This window comes from Triticum aestivum, chromosome 2D (assembly GCF_018294505.1).
Source record: "Triticum aestivum cultivar Chinese Spring chromosome 2D, IWGSC CS RefSeq v2.1, whole genome shotgun sequence".
Taxonomy (NCBI): Eukaryota; Viridiplantae; Streptophyta; class Magnoliopsida; order Poales; family Poaceae; genus Triticum; species Triticum aestivum.
Genome location: NC_057799.1, coordinates 613,328,058 through 613,348,159, shown reverse-complemented (window position 1 = coordinate 613,348,159; position 20,102 = coordinate 613,328,058). Strand labels below are relative to the sequence as shown.

General features: G+C 46.5%; 2 protein-coding genes and 1 pseudogene across 2 annotated transcripts; all 3 read left to right on the top strand.

The window, feature by feature from the left end:
* Positions 1-1,424: 1,424 nt before the first annotated feature.
* On the top strand, positions 1,425-2,575 carry LOC123050407 (uncharacterized). The gene is made up of 3 exons (XM_044473209.1): positions 1,425-1,957; positions 2,039-2,224; positions 2,403-2,575. Exons 1-3 carry the CDS (start codon positions 1,719-1,721, stop codon positions 2,413-2,415), a joined length of 438 nt encoding a protein of 145 aa, XP_044329144.1. The 5' UTR covers positions 1,425-1,718; the 3' UTR covers positions 2,416-2,575.
* A 12,003-nt stretch (positions 2,576-14,578) lies between these two features.
* LOC123050406 (ervatamin-B-like) lies at positions 14,579-16,020 on the top strand (annotated as a pseudogene).
* LOC123056055 (cytochrome P450 81Q32-like) lies at positions 15,866-19,121 on the top strand. The gene is made up of 4 exons (XM_044479811.1): positions 15,866-15,906; positions 16,901-16,970; positions 17,465-18,406; positions 18,504-19,121. The coding sequence occupies exons 1-4, from the start codon at positions 15,866-15,868 to the stop codon at positions 19,119-19,121; spliced, it is 1,671 nt and encodes a 556-aa protein (XP_044335746.1).
* The last annotated feature ends 981 nt before the right edge of the window (positions 19,122-20,102 follow it).

Here is a 20,102-nt window from a genome sequence, read left to right as displayed (position 1 = left end):
ACCCTGGATGTTGACAACTCTTATGATCCACAACATGTGCGAGGGGATGATGAGGCTTTACTTGCGAACAATATGGCTCCTACTTATATCCACGATAAAAACAATCCTCGAATTGAAGTAGGAGCCACATTTCCTAACTCTAAAGCATTTAGAGTTGCATTGAGACAACTAGCAATTAGAGAAGATTGGTCCTTTGGCACGCAGTATAGTGACACTCAGAGATTTAGGGCTAATTGCACTGATGAGGATTGTCCATGGAGGATACATGCCTCAAAGTTACCGAACACTAAAACTTTCATGGTATGGATAGTACAGTTGTTTGCTTCTTGCTTTGGCTCATGTTATTGTTGATTTCTTTCTTTTTACTGTTGTTTAGGCACTTATGTTTCTTAATGTTATTGTAGGTAAAGAAACTTCCTTTTGGCCATACTTGTGGGAGTACCAATTGCAGCAAAGGAATGGCAAATAGAGATTGGCTTGCTGATAAAGGGAGGGCTGCACTTGAGGAGAATCCCACGGTGAGTGCAAAACAACTTAGAGAAACTTTGCAAAAGGAGTATGATATTAAGCTTCAGTACACCGATGTTTGGAAAGGAAGAGCTCGTGCAAAGGATCAATTGGAAGGTACATATAAGGAGAATTTTCAGCAGTTGTGGAACTTCAGAGCCGAATTGTTGGCAGCCAATCCTGGAAGTATATTTGAGATAGACATAAAAACAACTACCAACAAAAAGGGTGACATTGTGCATGTTTTTAATAGGTTGTTCATTGCCTTCAAGCCATGCATTGATGGATTTTTGGCAGGGTGCAGACCATATTTGGGGGTTGATGCAACTTTTCTTAGTGGGAAATATACCGGACAATTGGCAGCCACAATTGGTGTGGATGGGCATAGTTGGATGTTTCCGGTAGCATTTGGAATATTTGAGAAAGAAAATACAGAAAATTGGGTATGGTTCATGGAGCAGCTGAAATTGGCCATTGGAGAGCCACAAGGGCTTGCGATCCATATAGATGCATGTAAGGGGTTGGAGAATGCCGTTTCTAAGGTCTACCCAAATTGTGAACATAGAGAATGCATGATGCATCTAATGCTTAACTTCAAGAAAAAGTTCAAAGGTGACATACTAGATAATATGTGGCCTGCAGCTTGGACATATGAAGTAGAGAAGCATGCTTTCAGGATGGCAGAAATACAAGCACAAAGCGCCGAAGCAATAGCCTATTTGAACATGCATCACAACCGTGTGTGGACAAGAAGCAAATTTTCAGCAATGACAAAAGTTGAGTATGTGTGCAATAATTTGGCAGAAGTTTTCAATAATTGGATTAAGGACATGAAGCAGCTTGCATTGGTTGAGCTTTTGGACAACCTTAGGGAAATGATAATGAAATTGTTAGAGAAAAGGAGAGCCATTGCCGGTGCGCTTCTAGGTTACATACTACCTAGTGTGATAAAGGAGTTGAATTTGAAAAGCAAGGGGCTGCATTATTTGGAAGCAAGAGCATCGCCAAATATAGCTGAGATTTCAGGAAATGGATGGAGGCACACCGTTAACTTGGAGAAAAATGAGTGCTCTCGTAGGAGATGGCAGATTTGTGGTAAGCCATGCACACATGCTCTTCGGTTCATATTCTCCAAAAAAGCCAAGCTTGAGGATTATATTGATGAGTGCTTCTCAGTGGCAAGGTTCAAAGCGGCATATGAGGGAATTCTCATGCCAATTAGGGGCAGGTCCCAATGGCCCAAGGTAAATCCTGGATTTGATATGATCCCTCCCAAGCTTACCAAAAGTGCTGGACGTCCAAGAACTAGGAGGATAAGGAATTACACCGAAGGTGGAACCGGCAGAAAACATAAATGCAAAAGGTGTGGAGCATTAGGTCATCTTCGGAAGACATGCAAGGAGCCAGAGATTGAAAGTGACGCGGACCGAGATGCTACTCCTCCTCCACGGTAATTATTTCATGAGTCCAAATTCCTTTCACTTGTTGCCAAATGTCTTGCATATTAATTGCTAATAATGTTGTTCTGTAGGAAAAAATCAAAGGTTGAAGCAAGCATTGCAGCTACTTCTTCTCCTATTACACCAACTAAGCAAGGTACTCAACTTGGTACTCCTACAAGTCCAATGACAAGGCAAAGGGCAGCAGCTATTGCAATTGCTTCAACACCTCCTAGTGCCTCTACAAGGAGCAAAACTGCTGCTCCTAGCCCTCTTCGGTGAGTTTAGTTCATTTGGTTGTGAGAACCATGATCTTTTGCTTATGGTATGAGTTTGTTGTACTGGAATGCAGATTATACTAGCCACTTGTCTTTTCCGTTCATTAATTTTCTCTAAAAACATTCGGATTCTAAATTGCCTTCATCCTGATCCTTACTCCATTCTCTCTAAAAACAGCAATGCCATGTGAAGGAGGATATCAGCAAGCTTTTGGATGTTGAGCGCTCCAGATCAGGTTGCGTACTTTGTTCTTTTATGTTATGTGACTTGTTGGTTATTCTGTTGTTGCTCACAACCTTTCTTTTCTGCTATCATGTGGGTAGTACTAGAAAGAAAACATCCAACACTAGGACATCTACATTCAGGAAATGTCGTAATACTAACTAATATCATTTTCAACTTGCAGTTATATGGATTTTGGTTCATCAATCAGGGAGAGCAGAGAGCTGCATTTCCTTAGTCAGTTGCAGTTCTAACTGTTTTTATTATAACTTGTAGCAAATTAATTAGATGCTATGTAACCGGAGCAAGTACTCCTATCCTATGGTACGATGACTGTTTGCAACTGTGCTTGCATGCTTAGTAGCAGAATGGTGTATGTGATCAGGAGGTGCTCTTTTGCTAATTGCTATATTGTGTTGTGAGAACCATTCTGTGTCCATGTCCATTTTGTGTTGAAGAGGTAAGGGCGTGCAAGTCTTTTTTGGATGATGTTGGTCTCAGTTATGAACTAGTGGTATTTTGGCTAGAGAAAACTAAAGTGAGTGCTATTTTGGCAAGTTGGTTTTTACTAGTGGTATTTTGGCATGTTTGGTTTTCACGGGTGGTACTTTGGCTATTGTCTCTTCGGAAAATACAGGTCTCCTCCCGAATGCCTCCCTGTCCCTTCCCCACAACAGCGGTCAATCCACACTTCTCTCCTCATGTCTCCATCCCTACTCATCTTCCCACCCCCTGATTTCTCCACGGAGCACAAACTCCGGCGAGCTTGACGGCTCGCCATTGGGTTCGACCGGTTCACGGCGAACTGGCGCTGGGCCACGGGAGGCGGAGACGCGTAGGGGATGGATCTGGACGCCGCTGCTCTCGTCGGCCGCGGCTCATGCTCGCGCTCGACATCGCCGCTGGGGAGCGCCTCGCGTGTGGCGGAGGGGCTTGACCGCGTGGAGGTCCCTGGCGGTGGCTGCCGAAGAACGAGGAGCGCCCCCACGGCGGTGGCTTCGAGCGCGGCCATGGCGGCAGCCTCAGTGCGGCGGGAAGCAAGGCACCGTGCGCGCCAGCTCCTTCTACGGGGTGTGCTCTGCCTCCTGCAGGGGCGCTGGCGACGCTGCCTCCGACCGGTGCTTCGACCTCCTCTTCGAAGCCAACGGCGCGCGGCGAGCCTGTGCTTCACGGGGCCAACCTCCGCGTCGAGGAGTTGCTCTCCATGAGCTCCTGCACCGTCCCACCTTGACGAGGAGGAGAAGCAGCATTTGTGCTTGATGCTGGGAATAGCAGCGAAACTGCGCTCTCGATGAGCTTGTGTGTCGGCATGCAATTCCTTGAAGTGGAGTTGTAGCATGGGCTGCGCTTGATGATGGAGAGTAGAAGCGTGGCCACTGCGCTGTCACTAGCTTCAAATTTTCTCTTCAGGTATAAGTTGATGCTTTTCTTAATTTTTGCCATATGAAAAAATTAGGATGCTATCATCCTATATTTTGCCATGCTGAAAGATTGTGCCATGTAGAAAATTCCCATGCTAATCTTTAGATAAATACAAATAAAACAAACTCTTAGATAAAAATTTACCATGCTATTTTACAGAACACACAAACATTTTTTGCCACCTTGATACATAGCTGAATTTTTGTGTAGTACGTTTAGATCTCATTTTTGAGCTATCACACTTTTTTTGTTTACACAGCTACAATCTTTTGCCACGGCTAATTTGGGGACCATGGTCACATGGCAAATGTAGGATTGCTTTTAGCTAAACACACGGCAAATGCTATCTCCCCTTAATATTCAGTTTAGGAGGGTGCTTATTGGTGACCGGTGGGATGCTTGGATTCATCTGGTGAGTAGACTGATGGAGGTTCAGCTCACTCATCAGCCCGATCAGTTGTGTTGGAAGCTTACTAAATCTGGTGAATTCACAGTCAAGTCGATGTACATTGATGTCATCAACTCTAGTGCTATTCCTAGTTCCAAACATGTTTGGAAAGTTAAGGTTCCTCTGAAAATCAAAGTGTTTATGTGGTTTGTACATAAACAAGTCATCTTAATGAAAGATACTTTGGTTAAGCGCACCTGGACAGGCTCTACTAGGTGTAGTTTTTGTGATCGGGATGAAACTATCAAGCATCTTTTCTTTGATTGCCCGTTGGCGAGGGTGTTGTGGCGCTCGGTGCAAATTGCCTTTAACATTACTCCTCCGAATTCGGTCAGGTCGTTATTTGGAACGTGGCTTGTCGGGATAGAGTCCGAAACAGTTAGACAAATTCGCGTAGGAGCATGTGCGTTGTTATGGGCAATTTGGAACTGCAGAAATGATCTGGCTTTTAACAGAACAACAACTATTCATTTTTTGCAGGTTTTATTCCGGGCTACTGCGCTAATCCGTATGTGGTCCTTACTCACTCCGACGGAGCAGGGAGCGTTTGGTTACTGGATCTGTCCGGTGGGAGATGGTAGCGCGGGATATCTTCAACCGGTTTGGATGGCGGTCATGTAATAGGATAGGCGATTAGTTTACCTATCTTTCTTGTGCCAGCCGGTTGTGGCTTTTGGGCCTTCTTTCATTTTGGCTTTGTAGCTCTTTGTGAGCCAGCCTCTTATTTTTTTGCAGACTGCAAGACCTTGTTCAACTACTTCATTTATTTATAAATATGGCCGTATGCATCGTTCTGATGCAGAGGCCGGGGAGTCCCCCTTTTCAGAAAAAATGTAAAACATGGCAAATTCTGAAATTTCCACAACATGTCAAACTTACTTCAAGTACCATGGCAAACTGAATGTTGGAATGAAAGTTGCCATGGCAGACTTTGCTATGAGTAGTTGCCATGGACAGAATCTCTACGAGTTTTTGACATGGCAAAATTCTGCAGTAATTGCCATGGCAAAATTCTGTAGTAGTTGCCATGGTAGTATTTGCTATGAGTAGATTGCGATGGACAGAATTGCGATGAGTACTTGTCATGGCAAATTTCTGGAGCAATTGCCATGGCAATTTCTGAAAGTTTCTACAACATCGCAAACTTGTCATCCTCTAAATAGTTTGCCACCATTTTCTTCAAATGTATTTTTATTTATTTTTGTAACGTTACAAACTTACTACATGGTCCATGGCAAAATTAGTTTATGGATCATGGCAAGTTTAATTCATGTCCCATAGAAAAATTCTTGGCTTATCATTGCCAAATATATTTGTATAAATGACAATTTTCTTTAAAGATATGGCATGGCAAGATTTACTCAAGTCACATATTTTTTTGCCATGTTTTTAGGCATCTCTAAATTTTCCATGACAAACGATCACTACAACATGGCAAATTCTACTATTTTTCTAAAACATGGAAAACTTGCCGCCCTTCTAATATTTTGCCACCATTTTCTTCAAATGTACATTATTATTTTTATTTTCTCTAACATGGCACAATTAGTTTATGGACCATGGTAAGATTAGTTTATGGACCATGGCAAGTTTAGTTTATGGACCATGGCAAGTTTAATTCAAGTACCATGGCAAAATTCTTTTGTCTTATCATTGGAAAATTGTTTTTTACATAAATGATATTTTTTTTCTTTAAAGATTTGACATGGCAAGTTTAAGTCAAGTCACATGTCTAAATTGCCATGTTTTTTAGACATCTCTAAAATTGCCATGAAAAAAGTCACTAAAACATGGCAAATTTTGAAAAAAAAAAATCTAGGACATGGCAAACTTGCCATCCTTCAAATAGTTGCCAACATTTCTTAAATTTTACCATGAAAAACGGTCACTAAAACATGGCAAATTCTGAAAGTTTTTATAAAACGTGGCAAACTTGCCATCCTTCAAATAGTTGCCACCATTTTTATTTAAAAATATTTTTTATGTTTAACACGGAAAACTTCCTATATGGACCATGGCAAAATTAGTTTATGGTCCATGGCAAGATTAGTTTACGGACCATGGCAAAATTCTTTTGCCTTATCATTGGCAAATTATTTTTTACATAAATGAAAATTTTACTTTAAAGATTTGACATGGCAAGTTTAACTCAAGTCACATGTCTAAATTGCCATGTTTGTTAGACATCTCTAAAATTGCCATGAAAAACGACCACTAAAACATGGCACATTCAGAAAGTTTTTCTAAAACATGGCAAACTTGCCATCCTTCAAATAGTTGCCACCATTTTTTAAATTTTGCCATGAAAAACGATAACTAAAACATGGCAAATTTAATTAAAATACCATGGCAAATTTTAATTTAGAACGTGTGCATGACAATTTTTAATAATTAATCATGGACAATTTAATTAATTGACCATGGTAAATGTAGTTTATGGATCATCGTTAATTTCGTAATTGACCATGCCAAATTTAGTTTTATGTATCATCGATGAATTTAGCTTATTGCGCATGGCCAGAGTTCTTCTCATGACAATACTCACTTTTTTAACCATGGCAATTTAGTTGATTCTTTTTTGAACATCATGGGAATTGGTTTATATGTATCATGATGATCTTACAATTGTTTTTTGCCATCATGACAATTTTTGCACCACTCTTTTTGCCACCATGGCAATCTTATACTTTTTTTTGCATCAATGCGTATTTTTAGGACCATGGCAAATTTTTCTTTTTTGCTTTTGCAAAATGGCATGATTACTATTCATGTCACCATGGAAAATTTTAGGTTATGCCCATGGCAAATTCATTTTTTACATCATGACATTTTTTTGTATGGACAATGGCAAATTTTTGTGACCATGATGACTTATTTTTGGACCAATTTCCAGAATTTATTTAAAACCATGGTATTTTTTCTAGCATGGCAAGTTTAATTTTTGTTGGACCATGGCAATTTTATATTGTTTCCATTAGCTAGTTTTTCTATGATTTCCATGCCAATTTGTGGCACTTTTATTTGTAAAAAATTTTAATCCGTTTTTAGCTTTTTCTTAGAGAGTTTTTCTGGGGGTTTTTTCGTGCTTCAGTATCTAAATGGGCCTATTTTCTTATGTCACTCGTGCAATAGGCCCACGATGGCGTCTTTGTTAGGCTTTTTGTTACATTGGTGTGATAAGCGATGAGTTTTCTGTAAGTGTTCGGGCGAGAGAGCTCCTGACCCGAACGAAATCGTTCGGTCGTTCCCCCTGCCCAGCGCGAACAATTCGTTCGGGGCGACCCCTTCCCAGCGCGAACGTCGGCACCTTATCGGTGTCCAAAAACAACGGCATCCATGCATCCCAGCCAGCGACATTTTGCTGCAACCCCGTGACATCGATGTCATCAATGTTACCACAGTGTATCACAGGAGCTACAATCAAGTATCGGCGCTACAAACCGTGCGCACGGAAGCTGCACACCATCAAATCCTTCATCGGAGCATGATACAACCATGTCATGCACAAGCTACAACCATGCGCGCGCAAAGCTGCAACCGTTGGCATTTACTACAATCATGTACGGGGAGCTCGATGGCGATCAGGAGCCTCAATGGGTGATGCTGGGACCGCTGCCGACCGGTGGGCCACGGTTTTTGCTGGAACCACCGGGTTTGTTTTCTTGACGACGACCACGGCGAGTTGCCTGTCCCTGCTATGAGTTGCGAGCCAACCGGCGACAGGAGAAGGCGGGTTGCCGGTGAGCACGAGGCCGAGGACGAGCGCGACAACAGGGGAAGCTGCGCGAGACGGCGAGATGCGGGGAGCTGCGCCACATGCATGAGGAGGAAGAAGGTCCCGGGCGATCCATTTTTTCGCTAGATCCAATGGCCGGGGTGACTAGCATCCGGCGGCTAGCGCGCGGCCGGCGGGACGCCTAGCACCCGCCAACAAGTGATCCCAGTTGGACAAGTTTTTTATGGTGAAAGCTGCCCATACGGATTTAAGTCTTCGACTTTGCAGTATTTAACGGCTTCATTCTTTCGGCTATAACTCACGTGTGTGTTTTGAGGTCTGAGTATGCATGGGCGGATCTAGAGGGTGGACAGGGTGGGCCACGGCCCACCCTGAAATTTAGGATCAGCCCATATACTACAGGAGGTAAAACTGTGAATAAAATAAACCTGAAATCTTAAAAGTGCGCGCGCGCTCGTTGGAGAGAACGAGCGGCCGCTCTGTCACTCGCATGCATACATGCATGTATTGTCTGCTAGTGCATGTGACTACTAGCATTAAATGCGGTCAGACTTGTCACATGTGACAAAAACAGATCCACATCTATTTATTTTGGGTTTTTCAAATTTTTAAAAAGTCATATCTTTCAAACCATGCGTCGGAATTTAGATCCGTCTTCACCATTGGATTTCTCGTAACGAGATCTTTGAAACTAGATCCCACATGGGTATGTTTTGACGAAATTTTTTCGATGCCAACTTTCGTGCTATATGGTGCAACTAGTCTACTGTCTCGACCAACTACCTAGTAGTCGTTGTGCAACCCTCCTCCCTACTCGTGGATGCGTAGTTTTTCACTGTTGGCACACCCTACCCCCACCTCCCCTGCAAGGGATATGTGCAACTTAGTCTATTGTTCAAGCCAACTTCCTATTAGTCAATGGGCAACTCCTTACGCTCACTATTTGTGGACCTGTATTTTTAGTTGGCGGGACCAACAAACAAAGTTGCACATAGTCTGCTAGGTAGTTGGCCAGAGGCAATATACGAAGTTGCACATCTCACAGGCAGGGACAGTTGAATGGTAAAAAATTGACATTCGTGAGGGTAGTAAAAAGTTTGCATATAAACAGAGTGCTAAAGTTGCAAAACTCACTAGGGGGTGGTTTGAGCCGTGTGCTAGCAGGAAAACTACACATCCATGGGGTACGAGAGAAAGTTGCAAATCACAGTTAGACAGTTGGCCGTGGCAGTATACGAAGTTGCACATCCACTGTTAGGTTGTTGTCCGATGCAGCAAATAGTGAAGCACATCCACGGGCAGGGAAAAGTTGCAGATCAACTACTATGTAGTTGGCCTGGGTAACAGACGAAGTTGCACATCTCATTGGAAGGAATTAGTTTTGCACCATCATTGAAATCTGCATGTTTACGGTATAGGAGAAAAGTTGCACATCCCTGTCAGGTAGTTGCACACCGACGGCTAGGCAGTTGCACAAAACGGGGAGAAAATTGCACAAATTTTTTTTCGTCAAAACATAACCATGCGGGATCTAGTTTCGAAGAGCACGCCACAAGGGTTTCAAAAGTGAAAACGGATCTTAATTTCGACGCGCGGTTTGAAAGTTATGATTTTTTTAAAAATTGAAAACACAAATTAAATACGTTCACATCTGTTCACATGGATGCTTTGTAATTATTTATCCCCTTCACATATGTCCACACCTGTTTACTTTTTCTAATATGAGTTAGGGAGAAAAAAATTTACCTTTTTCGGCCTGCCACCACGGAGTGCTAGTGAGCAGCCGGCCACCGGCTAGACGCGTCCTAAAATAAAAGCCCAACACTATCTTTTAACCAGGACGTTCAACACCGCACTCTGTGTTATGCTGTTCCGACCACAAAGACACTCTACTCGTCCACTGATTCCTCCTGACTTTGCTTACCAACATGGCGACTACCTACAGCTTTTGCTACGCTACCCTCTCGCGGACTCTCAAGCCCAATTACAACAGCTGATTTTCCAAAATCTCTTTGTCACATTGATGCCTTATTACCATTGCTATTTGAATGCAGTTTTTTTTCATTGTCAGCACAAGAATATTTCTACAATGAAAGGATAACAGTGCCATGCCTTCTTATGAAAATAATTAGTTCTTGTTACATATTAATACTGTTAGATATTACATCAGACAATTTTTGTTGGTCTTTACTTTAAACACCCAAGTTTGGATCATGGATCCTCACTGCCGTGTAAAATTAGTGGTCAATTTTTTTATGGTGGACCACCCTGCTTCAAAATCCTAGATCCGCCACTGTGAGTATGTATTGTGTTTCATAAAAAGAGAAACTTACGTAGAATAACAGGGTAGTTATTTAAACTTGTACTACCTTTGTAAACTAATATAAAAGCGTTTAGATCACTAAAAACTAATATAAAAGCGTTTAGATCATTAGTAGTAGCGAAATCGATCGACCCTAAATTAGATATGGCCGAAACTTTTAACATGTGCAGAACAAAAAAGAGAGCTCCCATAATACACTAACTCTCATAATACACTAAAGAATTGACCTAGCTAGCTACTCCCTCCGTTCCAAAATAAATGACCCAATTTTATACTAACCAAAGTTAGTTCAAAGTTGGGTCATCTACTACCTTCGTCCGAAAATATTTGTTATCAAAATAAATAAAAAGAGATGTATCTAGAACTAAAATATATCTAGATACATCTCTTTTATCCATTTTGATGACAAGTATTTTGGTACGGAGGAAGTATTTTGGTACGGAGGGAGTAGTTGCTAGCTAGTACTAGAGTAATTCTGGTGGTTTGCAAACAAATTGACCGAACGCATGTCACACACGGCATGCGTAGCTAGCCATCTGCAGGTTCTCGGGCGGGGAACTTCGCCGGCGTTGGACGCCAACTGCGCCCAAGCTTCCTCCCTGCTCATCCTGTACCGGATGCCGCACGCGTTGCACAGCGTGCCCGGCCCGTCCGGCCCGGTCCGCCACTGCGGCGTCTCCATCCTGTGGCACTGGCCGCACATCCTCGTCCTCGGCTCCCACCGGATTTGCTGCCCCGCCGCCGAATCGCCGTATTGGACTGACCCTGGCCGACGACGTGAGCATCGTGACTGCTGTCGCCACCGTGGCCGTCGTGGGCGGCTGGCGCCATGAAAGCGGACGGAAGAGCTACGGGCCAGGGTCCCGTGCGGGCGCCGAGGGGCTGGTGCCGCGGTCTTGCCTGCACCTGGAACGGGGGGGCCGTGGGCTCGTCGAGCGCCGGCGCCGACGCCGTCGCATCACGCGGCGGCGAGGAGTCGATCCGGAGCGATTCCAAGGAGTCTTCGATGGGTACGTGATCCATGGCTTGTCCAACGAATTATCCAGCACTACGCGGAACCGACGATCGAAGGGCACGTACGCGTGAAGAGATGGGTATACATGCAGCTGTCAGTTTATTTTCGCCCGACGTTTACAAACCCTAACAAACAAATAATAGGGCAACACATCTTTATTTATCTCTGCAAAAATTGGTTTGTTTCTTAATGGCGGTGAAAAGAAAAATAGAAAACACGGCTGCTTTGAGATTCCTATCGCCACGCGTCGTCCGCGGGAGAGGGTCTCACGCCCACTGCGTGCGACCCAGGTCGCATAGGATTATTTTCCACCATGGATGGACACGTGTCCCAAACTAATCGTGGAGCTTTTGCATACAAAAATGTATTCTCATGAACAAAACTAGAAAACACGCTAGCCAGACCAATCACGGGAAATTGTGTTTTATAGTACTTGAAATATTGGCTTAGATTAGTTTACGATCCATAATAATACTCCAAATCCCCTGGAAAAAACATAATACTCCAAATCCAGAAGCGATGAAAAATATCCTCCTGCCTCGGCCGGCGCCGTCTACCCTAGGGCGATATGGGTGGTGCCCCACTGCCGCTGCCAGGCCTCTGCCCAAGCCTTCTTTCGGCCTCCACCGTCGGTGTCGGCGCCGCCGACGGGCAAAGCCCTGGCGGTGGTGGGTGTCTGCGGGGCCTGCTCCATTCCTTCTCCTCGTAAATCATTTTAATATTGCTATTAATGACTAATGAATGCGAGAGATCGTGAAATTATTTGTTTAATGTGTTCCCGACCAAGGGTTTATGGCCCGAAGAGGGCCTAAACATGAAAAGGAATCATCACTTGGGAGGAAACAAGAAGTTGGTGGAAGAGAAGAAGGAATTGGAGGCGTACCAGAGGAGACAGAATGCAAGACGACATTTGGTCAGGCGCCCATGGCTCCAGGAGGGCCAAGGAACCAACCTTTATAGAGGGTCCAGCACCAAAATCCCAAGAGGGAGAGCACCATTCACGAAGCGGAACACAAACTCATCTTCCAACCTTAGTCGCCGCCATTTCCCATCTCAACTTCGTAGCTGCCGCCACCATCATTCCTGCGGCAATCCCTCTCCAAGTTAGCCATACTTGTAATCATGTATCGCATCCGACACTCATCAATAGAGAATTCCTCTTTATGTCTTCTTCAATGAGTTCATCTTGCGATCTGATCGTCATGTGTGAGTAATTCAGTAAGGTAATGGTTGAGGCACCACCTTGCAATCCGATGTATTTGATAGGATCGATGGAATGACTTTAATTATTTGACGTTATGTATGTACCCGATTGCAACGGAGTTGTCTCTTGTCTATTTCTCTTTTTAAGGCCCTGGTACGCAGGAACCCGAAGATCGATCAAGGAACGGATAGAGAGCAAGGAGAACGCGGAACACTAACCCGAATAGCAGTGAGAGAAAGGGTTAGTAATGTACCGAAAAACCAATCCTTGGGGACGAATGAGGTGTAGCAATTAAATGAACAATGCTTTTGTCTGAATATTTATTCTTAATATAGGTAACCCCGCGAGACGGTATGATTGTGCAACTGACTCTTGATGCAGGTCGCACGGGTCAAGACATACTATGGACACGTCTCTCACATCATCGCGTCACAAGCACATATTAACGGTTGTTGTCCAGCGCACAAATTAGTATCATGATCACACTGAGTATAAATAAGTTTGTAAGAAAAAAATCATCATACCCATCACTGTTTTAATTCTAGTGTTTACACCCATAAGATTGTTAAAGATCATGTTGAAAAGCTGGGATTTAATTATTTCGCAATAACTTATCAGAGTCTTTGTCGGAGTGCGCATCCTCTCGTGGGTTCGATAACTCAGAGTCACTCCTTGGGAAAAAGGCAGATAATCTTTCTTCTATCTAAACCGGATCTTAAAGGGCATCAACCACCTTTTTTGGCGCCGTTGTCGGTGAGGCATAATGTTACTCCCTCCGTTCCAAAAAGCTTGTCGCTCAAATGAATGTATCTAGTCAGTGCGTTAAGAGTTTTTATTTTAGTTTATTGTTTCATCTTTTACTCTAGTTTTTATTTATTTTCTAGTTGTGTTATCAAAAAATCCCCATAAAAATTCCTATGGCTTGAAACCTTGGAGACTTGTCTTACTTTATGCGTGCATCAATTGCGTAACCTAATATTGCCGCTGAGTAATATAAAATCAAGCACCACTTGGGTTTAGCAGAAAAGCCTTATTGATGATTCATTTTGAGTCAATAAAGTCTACCTTTTATCAAAAAAAGCAGAAAAGCCTTCTTCGAAAAGGAAAAAAACGCACGCCATGAGAGTAGATACAAGAATTTTGGCCGTAACGTGTTTTTGCCTATTCTCTCTCTCTCCCTCCCTCCCTCGCTCGCTCTCTCTCTCTCTCTCGCTCGCTCTCTCTCTCTCCCTCGCTCTCTCTCTCTCTGGTTCATTCACTATCGTGTGCATATTCATCTTCGCGCCGGGCGGCCTCTCGTCAACCACGTTCAAAAGAAGAAAAAGCACGAGCCCATGCCCTGTGATCGTGGGATACATGGGCAGTTGAAGCCTACTCCATCACCTCGAGACCGACCGCGTCCATTCAGTGGCGTGCATGCTTTATTATGTCAACAATATATGCTACCGCGAACCAACCTGTGGTTGGATGGTTAGAGGGATAGTGGTATCTCCAGCCCACTAGGGTTCAAGTCCTGGTGTTCGCATTATTCCTGGATTTATTTCAGGATTTCCGGCGATGCGCTTTCGGCTCAGTTATCGAAGGTGCTCATAGGAGTAGGGTGTGCGTGTGTCGTTTATAGTGGTGAGTATATGCGCGTACGTATGAGCGCTTGCGTCTGTACTGATGTTAAAAAAACAATATATTCTACCATTAAAAAATCAATATATGCTACCAACTGTTCGATGTAACGTACAGTGCTATAACAGCCACGTAGCTAGAGCGCGCCGACGGATCGGATATCGGTGTGGTTGTGGCCGGTGATCCAAACTAGATTTGCTCCATCTATTCTTTGTAGCTACTTTTGGACAGCAACACCCAGCGATCGAGTTAAGTACGGTGGACGCGGCCACGATGCAGCAGCTGAGCCGTAGTACTCCGAGTTTTGTAATATTCGATCGATTAGCCGTCCACGTACGTCCACCTGCAGCCATGCCGGCCGTGTATAAAACCCAGCCGCGGCGCCACAAAGCAGCGCACCGGCGACATGGCATCCTCCTCCCCTTCCCGTGCCCGTACCCTAGCTCTCGCCATTGTTCTTTTCCTCGTCGCCTCGGCATCGGCAAGGCCGAGCCAGCAGGACGAGCCGGTCACGATGGTGAGGTTCCGCCGGTGGATGGAGCAGCACGGCAGGTCGTACCCGACGGTCGACGAGGAGCTGCGGCGCTTCGAGGTGTACCGGCGGAACGTGGAGCGCATCGAGGCCACGAACCGAGCGGGCGGGCTCGGCTACACGCTCGGCGAGAACCAGTTCACCGACCTCACCAGCGAAAGACTGAGCCGGAGATGAGCCACGATGGGAAGATGTTGATCACGACCTGTGCCGGGGATGTCGCCGAGGGACAGAATCCGGCGCAGCGCGGCAACTTGTCCGCCGCGCCTGAGAGCGTGGACTGGAGGGCCAAGGGCGCGGTCACGCCGGTCAGGCATCAAGGAGGTTGCGGTAAGTTCAATGAGCTGATTTCCAGGTTACTTCAACATGCCTGTGACTTAATTTGCTCTATCTAAAAGCCCCTGTTGGTTGTGTTGTGCCGGCCGGTCGATAGCTGCTTCCGGGGCTTTCGCCGCGGTGGCAGCAGTGGAAAGCCTATACCAAATAAAAACCGGGAAGCTGGTGCCCCTGTCCGTCCAGGAGCTGGTGGACTGCGATTCAAGGTCGTTCCATTGCAGCCCCGGCGGCACACCCGCCGCGGCCTTCACATATATCAAGATGAACGGCGGCATCGCGACGGCGGCACACTACCCGTACACCGCGCAGGAGGGCTACTGCAACAGCCAGGCCGAGCAGGTCGCCGTCTCCGTGCGCGGCTACCGCGTGCTGCCCTACGACGAGCAGAGCGAGCAGAAGCTCCTCGAGGCGGTGGCGCAGCAGCCCGTCGCCGTCGCCGTCAACCACCTCAGCTTTGAGTTCCAGAGCTACAAGGACGGGGTGTTCTCTGGCCCGTGCGCGTTCGAGGTCGAGCGCTCCAACCACCAGAGCGTCACCATCGTTGGGTACGGGGAGGACGCCGCCACCGGAAAGAAGTACTGGATCATAAAGAACTCGTTCGGCCAGTCGTGGGGGATGGGCGGCTACATGTTGATGGAGAGGGGCATCGCGGATCCGCGAGGCCTCTGCGGCATCAACTCTTACCCGGCTTATCCTACCATGTGATCGATGGGATCATGGAAGTAATCAGGAGTTGGTTGTGTGTTGTATGTGGCTCTACGTCGGTTTTTTTTTTCCGGGGGATGGCTCTACGTCGTTTACTGCATGCCACGTCGTCCACCCGGTAAGCATGAACTCCCAGTGCATGTACGTGTTTCATCAGTATGTGTTGTGTATGTGTTTCGCAATAACTTGTCAGAGTCTTTGTCGTAGTGCGCATCCTCTCATGTGTTCGATAAATCAGGGTCACTCTTTTGAAAAAGGCATATAATCTTTCTTCTATCTAAACCGGATCTTAAAGGACATCAAACACCTTTTCTGGCGTCATTGTCGGTGAGGCATAATGTTACTAGTCACTGCGTTAAGAGTTTTTTGTTAGAGTTTTAATTTCCCACAAAATTCCTATGGCTTGAAACCTTGGAGACTTTTCTTCTCCAAGTGAGAACTTTATGTGTGCATCAATTGCGTAACCTAATATTGCCCCCAAGTAATATAAAATTAAGTACCACTTAATTAGTATCAATGGTTCAACAAGACCAATTTGAAGATTCTGCTTCAGAAGATGCCCATATGCACTTCCACAATTTTTCTAAGTTGAGTGATATGACACACATTAGAGATTATGAATCCGATGCTTTGAAGTTGCGTTTATTTTCTTTCCCCTTGAGTGGAAAAGTAAAAGAATGACTTCTAACTTTACCAAGAGGTACTATAATTTCATGGACTGCTTGTTGTAGCAAATTTTTATTTAAGTTTTGTCCAGTGCAAAAATTATGCAATTACACAATCAGATAACATGTTTTAAGTAAGAGGATCGTGAGCCATTAATGCCTGCGTGGGATCGCATGAAGAAGGCTACAAGAAACTGGCCCAATCACGGGATGAAAGAATTGTTAATTCTTCATATGTTTTATAATGCTCTTACTCCCATGACAAAAACTATGCTTGAGACAACTGCAGGAGCAACTGTTCGAAGAAAAAAAATCTATAGGCAAATTTGAACTTATTAGGTCCAGTCGTATGTAATTTGTGGTTTAATCAACAATAAATCTGATTTGTTCAACATATTACTATGTGCATGCATTCAAACGTCGTTGAAATGTTTATTCGATCTGCAGGTGCCTAAACCCATCAAACTCTCTGTTCTTATTGTGCAAACATGAGTCTGATAATAGTTTAGTTATTCAGGTAACGATTTGGCTAACTAAAAATTGTCAGCGAATTGCATTCAGGTAACGATTTCACTAGTAGGAGTATATAACAATGGCGCACTAGGTGACGTACATCTTGCTTCTTTTATATAGTACAAACAGATTTTTGCTTGGGTCAACCTAGGCTAGCTAGCAAGCCTTCGGTCCTCCGACGGAGGTTAACTCTAGCAAGTAGCAACTCGATCCAATCCTTTGTTTTTGACCTTATCATCAGTCAATCCGATCAGACATTTTTCTAGTCTAATAAAGAAAGAAGAAGAGATGAATCCAAGAAGCAACGCCGAAAACGAGATTCTACGGCATCTCCGAAGAAACGAAATGGAGATTCACCCGAGAAAGAGACATTGCCTGTGAAAGTGAAAGAGGCTGCTTGGTCCACGATTCCCTTCCCTTCCCGCAGCCATGGGATCCTCCTGATTCTATATCTATACCACGACTACCTGCCTGGGAAAGGTGTCTCGGATTCTATAGCCGACACGAGACATGGAGGCCGCCACGGACGGAACGGCCAGCGGCGGCGTCTTCGTGCTCCTGCTCCTCCTCGTCGCCGGTGTCTTCGCCGTCTCCGTTCGGCTGAGGCGACGATGGGGGGACGGGAGCAGCAGCGCGCCGAGCCCGCCGCCGCTGCCGCTGCTCGGCCACCTGCACCTGCTCAAGAAGCCGCTGCACCGCTCGCTGGCCGCGCTCGCCGGGCCGGCGCCGCTCCTGTCGCTGCGGCTGGGCACGCGAAGGGCGCTGGTCGTGTCCACGCACGCGGCGGCCGAGGAGTGCTTCACGGCGCACGACGCGGCGCTGGCAGGCCGGCCGCGGATGCTCGCCGGGGAGATTCTCGGCTACGGGCGCACCACCGTCGTGTGGGCCTCCCACGGGGCCCACTGGCGCGGCCTGCGCCGGTTCCTTGCCGTCGAGCTCTTCTCGGCTTCCCGCGTCGCCACCATCGCCACCGACCGCCACGCCGAGGTCGCGTCCCTCGTCGAGAACCTGCTCCACGACGCCACCGCCAGCTCCGGGCGTGGTGCTGGGGCTGGGACTATCACGCTCCGGGCCCGGCTCTTTGAGCTGGTGCTTAACGTGATGCTGCGCGCGCTCACCGCGCGCCGGCATGCCGGCGACGTGGGCAGGATCCAGGAGATCATAGAGGAGACGTTTGCGGTGACCGGCGCTCCCAGCTTCGGGGACTTCTTCCCGGCGCTTCGCTGGGTCGACCGTCTCCGCGGCGTCGAGGCGGCGCTTGCAAGCCTGCAGGCAAGGCGCGACGCGTTCGTCACTGGCCTCATCGATGACCAACGGCGGATGCGCAACGCAGGCGGACGAGACGACGTGGACAAGAAGGGCGTGATCGACGTGCTCCTGGAGCACCAAGAAACCGATCCCGATTATTACAGCGACACCGTCGTCAAAGGCATCGTCTTGGTGAGTAGCCAGCATACTTCGCAAACTCCATGCGTGACACCACCACCATGTGTTACCAACTTACCATGTCCATGCTGACTGACATTCTCACATCCAGGTACTCCTCACCGCCGGCACCGACACGTCGGCGCTGACAACCGAGTGGGCCATGGCGCTGATGATGACGCACCCGGCGGCGATGGCGAAGGCGAGGGCCGAGACAGACGCCGTTGTCGGCACTGGCCGGCTGGTCGACGAGTCGGACCTAGCCAACCTACCTTACCTGCAGTGTGTTGTCAAGGAGACCCTTCGGCTCTTCCCCGTCGGCCCGATCATCCCGGCGCACGAGGCCATGGAGGACTGCACCGTGGGTGGCTTCCGTGTCCGGCGCGGCACGATGATCCTCGTGAACGCATGGGCGATCCACCGGGACGCCAGTGTCTGGGACGCGCCGGACGAGTTCATGCCGGAGCGGTTCTTGGGCAGAGACACGGTCACCACGCCCATGCTGCCGTTCGGGCTTGGCCGGAGGCGATGCCCCGGGGAGGGGCTGGCGATGCGCCTTGTTGGCTTGACTCTTGCAACGCTCGTGCAGTGCTTTGAGTGGGATGTTGGTCAAGGCGACGCCATTGACATGGCTGAAGGTGGGGGGTTGTCAATGCCGATGGCGACGCCGTTGGCGGCTCTCTGCCGGCCCCGGGAGTTTGTCAAGGGCGTGCTCGCTGCTTCCACTTGATGGACTGGTGTTTGGACTTAAAGTAACCAAAATTTGGATTAAAATTGTTTAGCTGTGGTGCACTGGTGTCAGTGATCGTCGATTTCACTTTTTTAGAGGATACTGAACTGTAGTCCCCTCTTCCTTCACTCATGATGCTCGATAGCAAGGTTGGTGGCGTTAGTAGCGCACTTGTGGGTCTTTTGCCTGTGCGATTTAGTTGTTCCAGTTTTTCTTTGGTCTGTTTTATAAGAAGACTTTTTCACTGCCAAGTTTTGTGAGACAGGTAGGGGTTGGTTAATTAATCCCTCGCGTAGCCGCCGCCTCCTCTCCTAATCTTAGGTTTTCTCCGCCTCCGACCCCGCCGGTTTGCCTTGTCTCCGGTGGCCTTAGGGCCATGGAGGCATGGTGGATCCTGATCCTTGTCGGTGAGACGGCTTTGTTTTTATATGTTACTTTAAGTTTTGTTAGAGTTTATGTCTTGCTCAGAAAGGCTAGACGGCGCCGGCTCCCTGAAGATGGAATAAGAATCTCCCCGCCTAGTCCCTGTTCTGGTGGGCGTGTGAAGATGTGTCTCCGGCGGATCTATCTTTGACGTTCATCTACGTTCGTGTGTCTTCAGGTTGTATCCTTCCGATCGACACTACTCTTCCTCGGCGATTGTTCTTGTTCTGATGCGTTGGTCCTACGGGGCCTTAGCACGACGACTTTCTGACTGTTTACTACAACAAGGTTTATCTGGCTCCGACGAAGAAGGGGCAATGACGGCGGCGCGCCTTCGGCTCGCTTCAGTTCTTGTAGTCTTGGCTAGGTGGTCTATGAATGTGAATGTAATTTTTATTATTTCTAATGTTCGTTGTACTATCATGATTGAAGATGAATAAATCAATAGCTTAAAAAAGGACTTTTTGACTGCCTTATTTTCTTTATGACTTGTGGATCTGCTTTATGACTCAATATTGTTATATGATGGTATAAGCCGAAAAGCTTCTTATATAAACA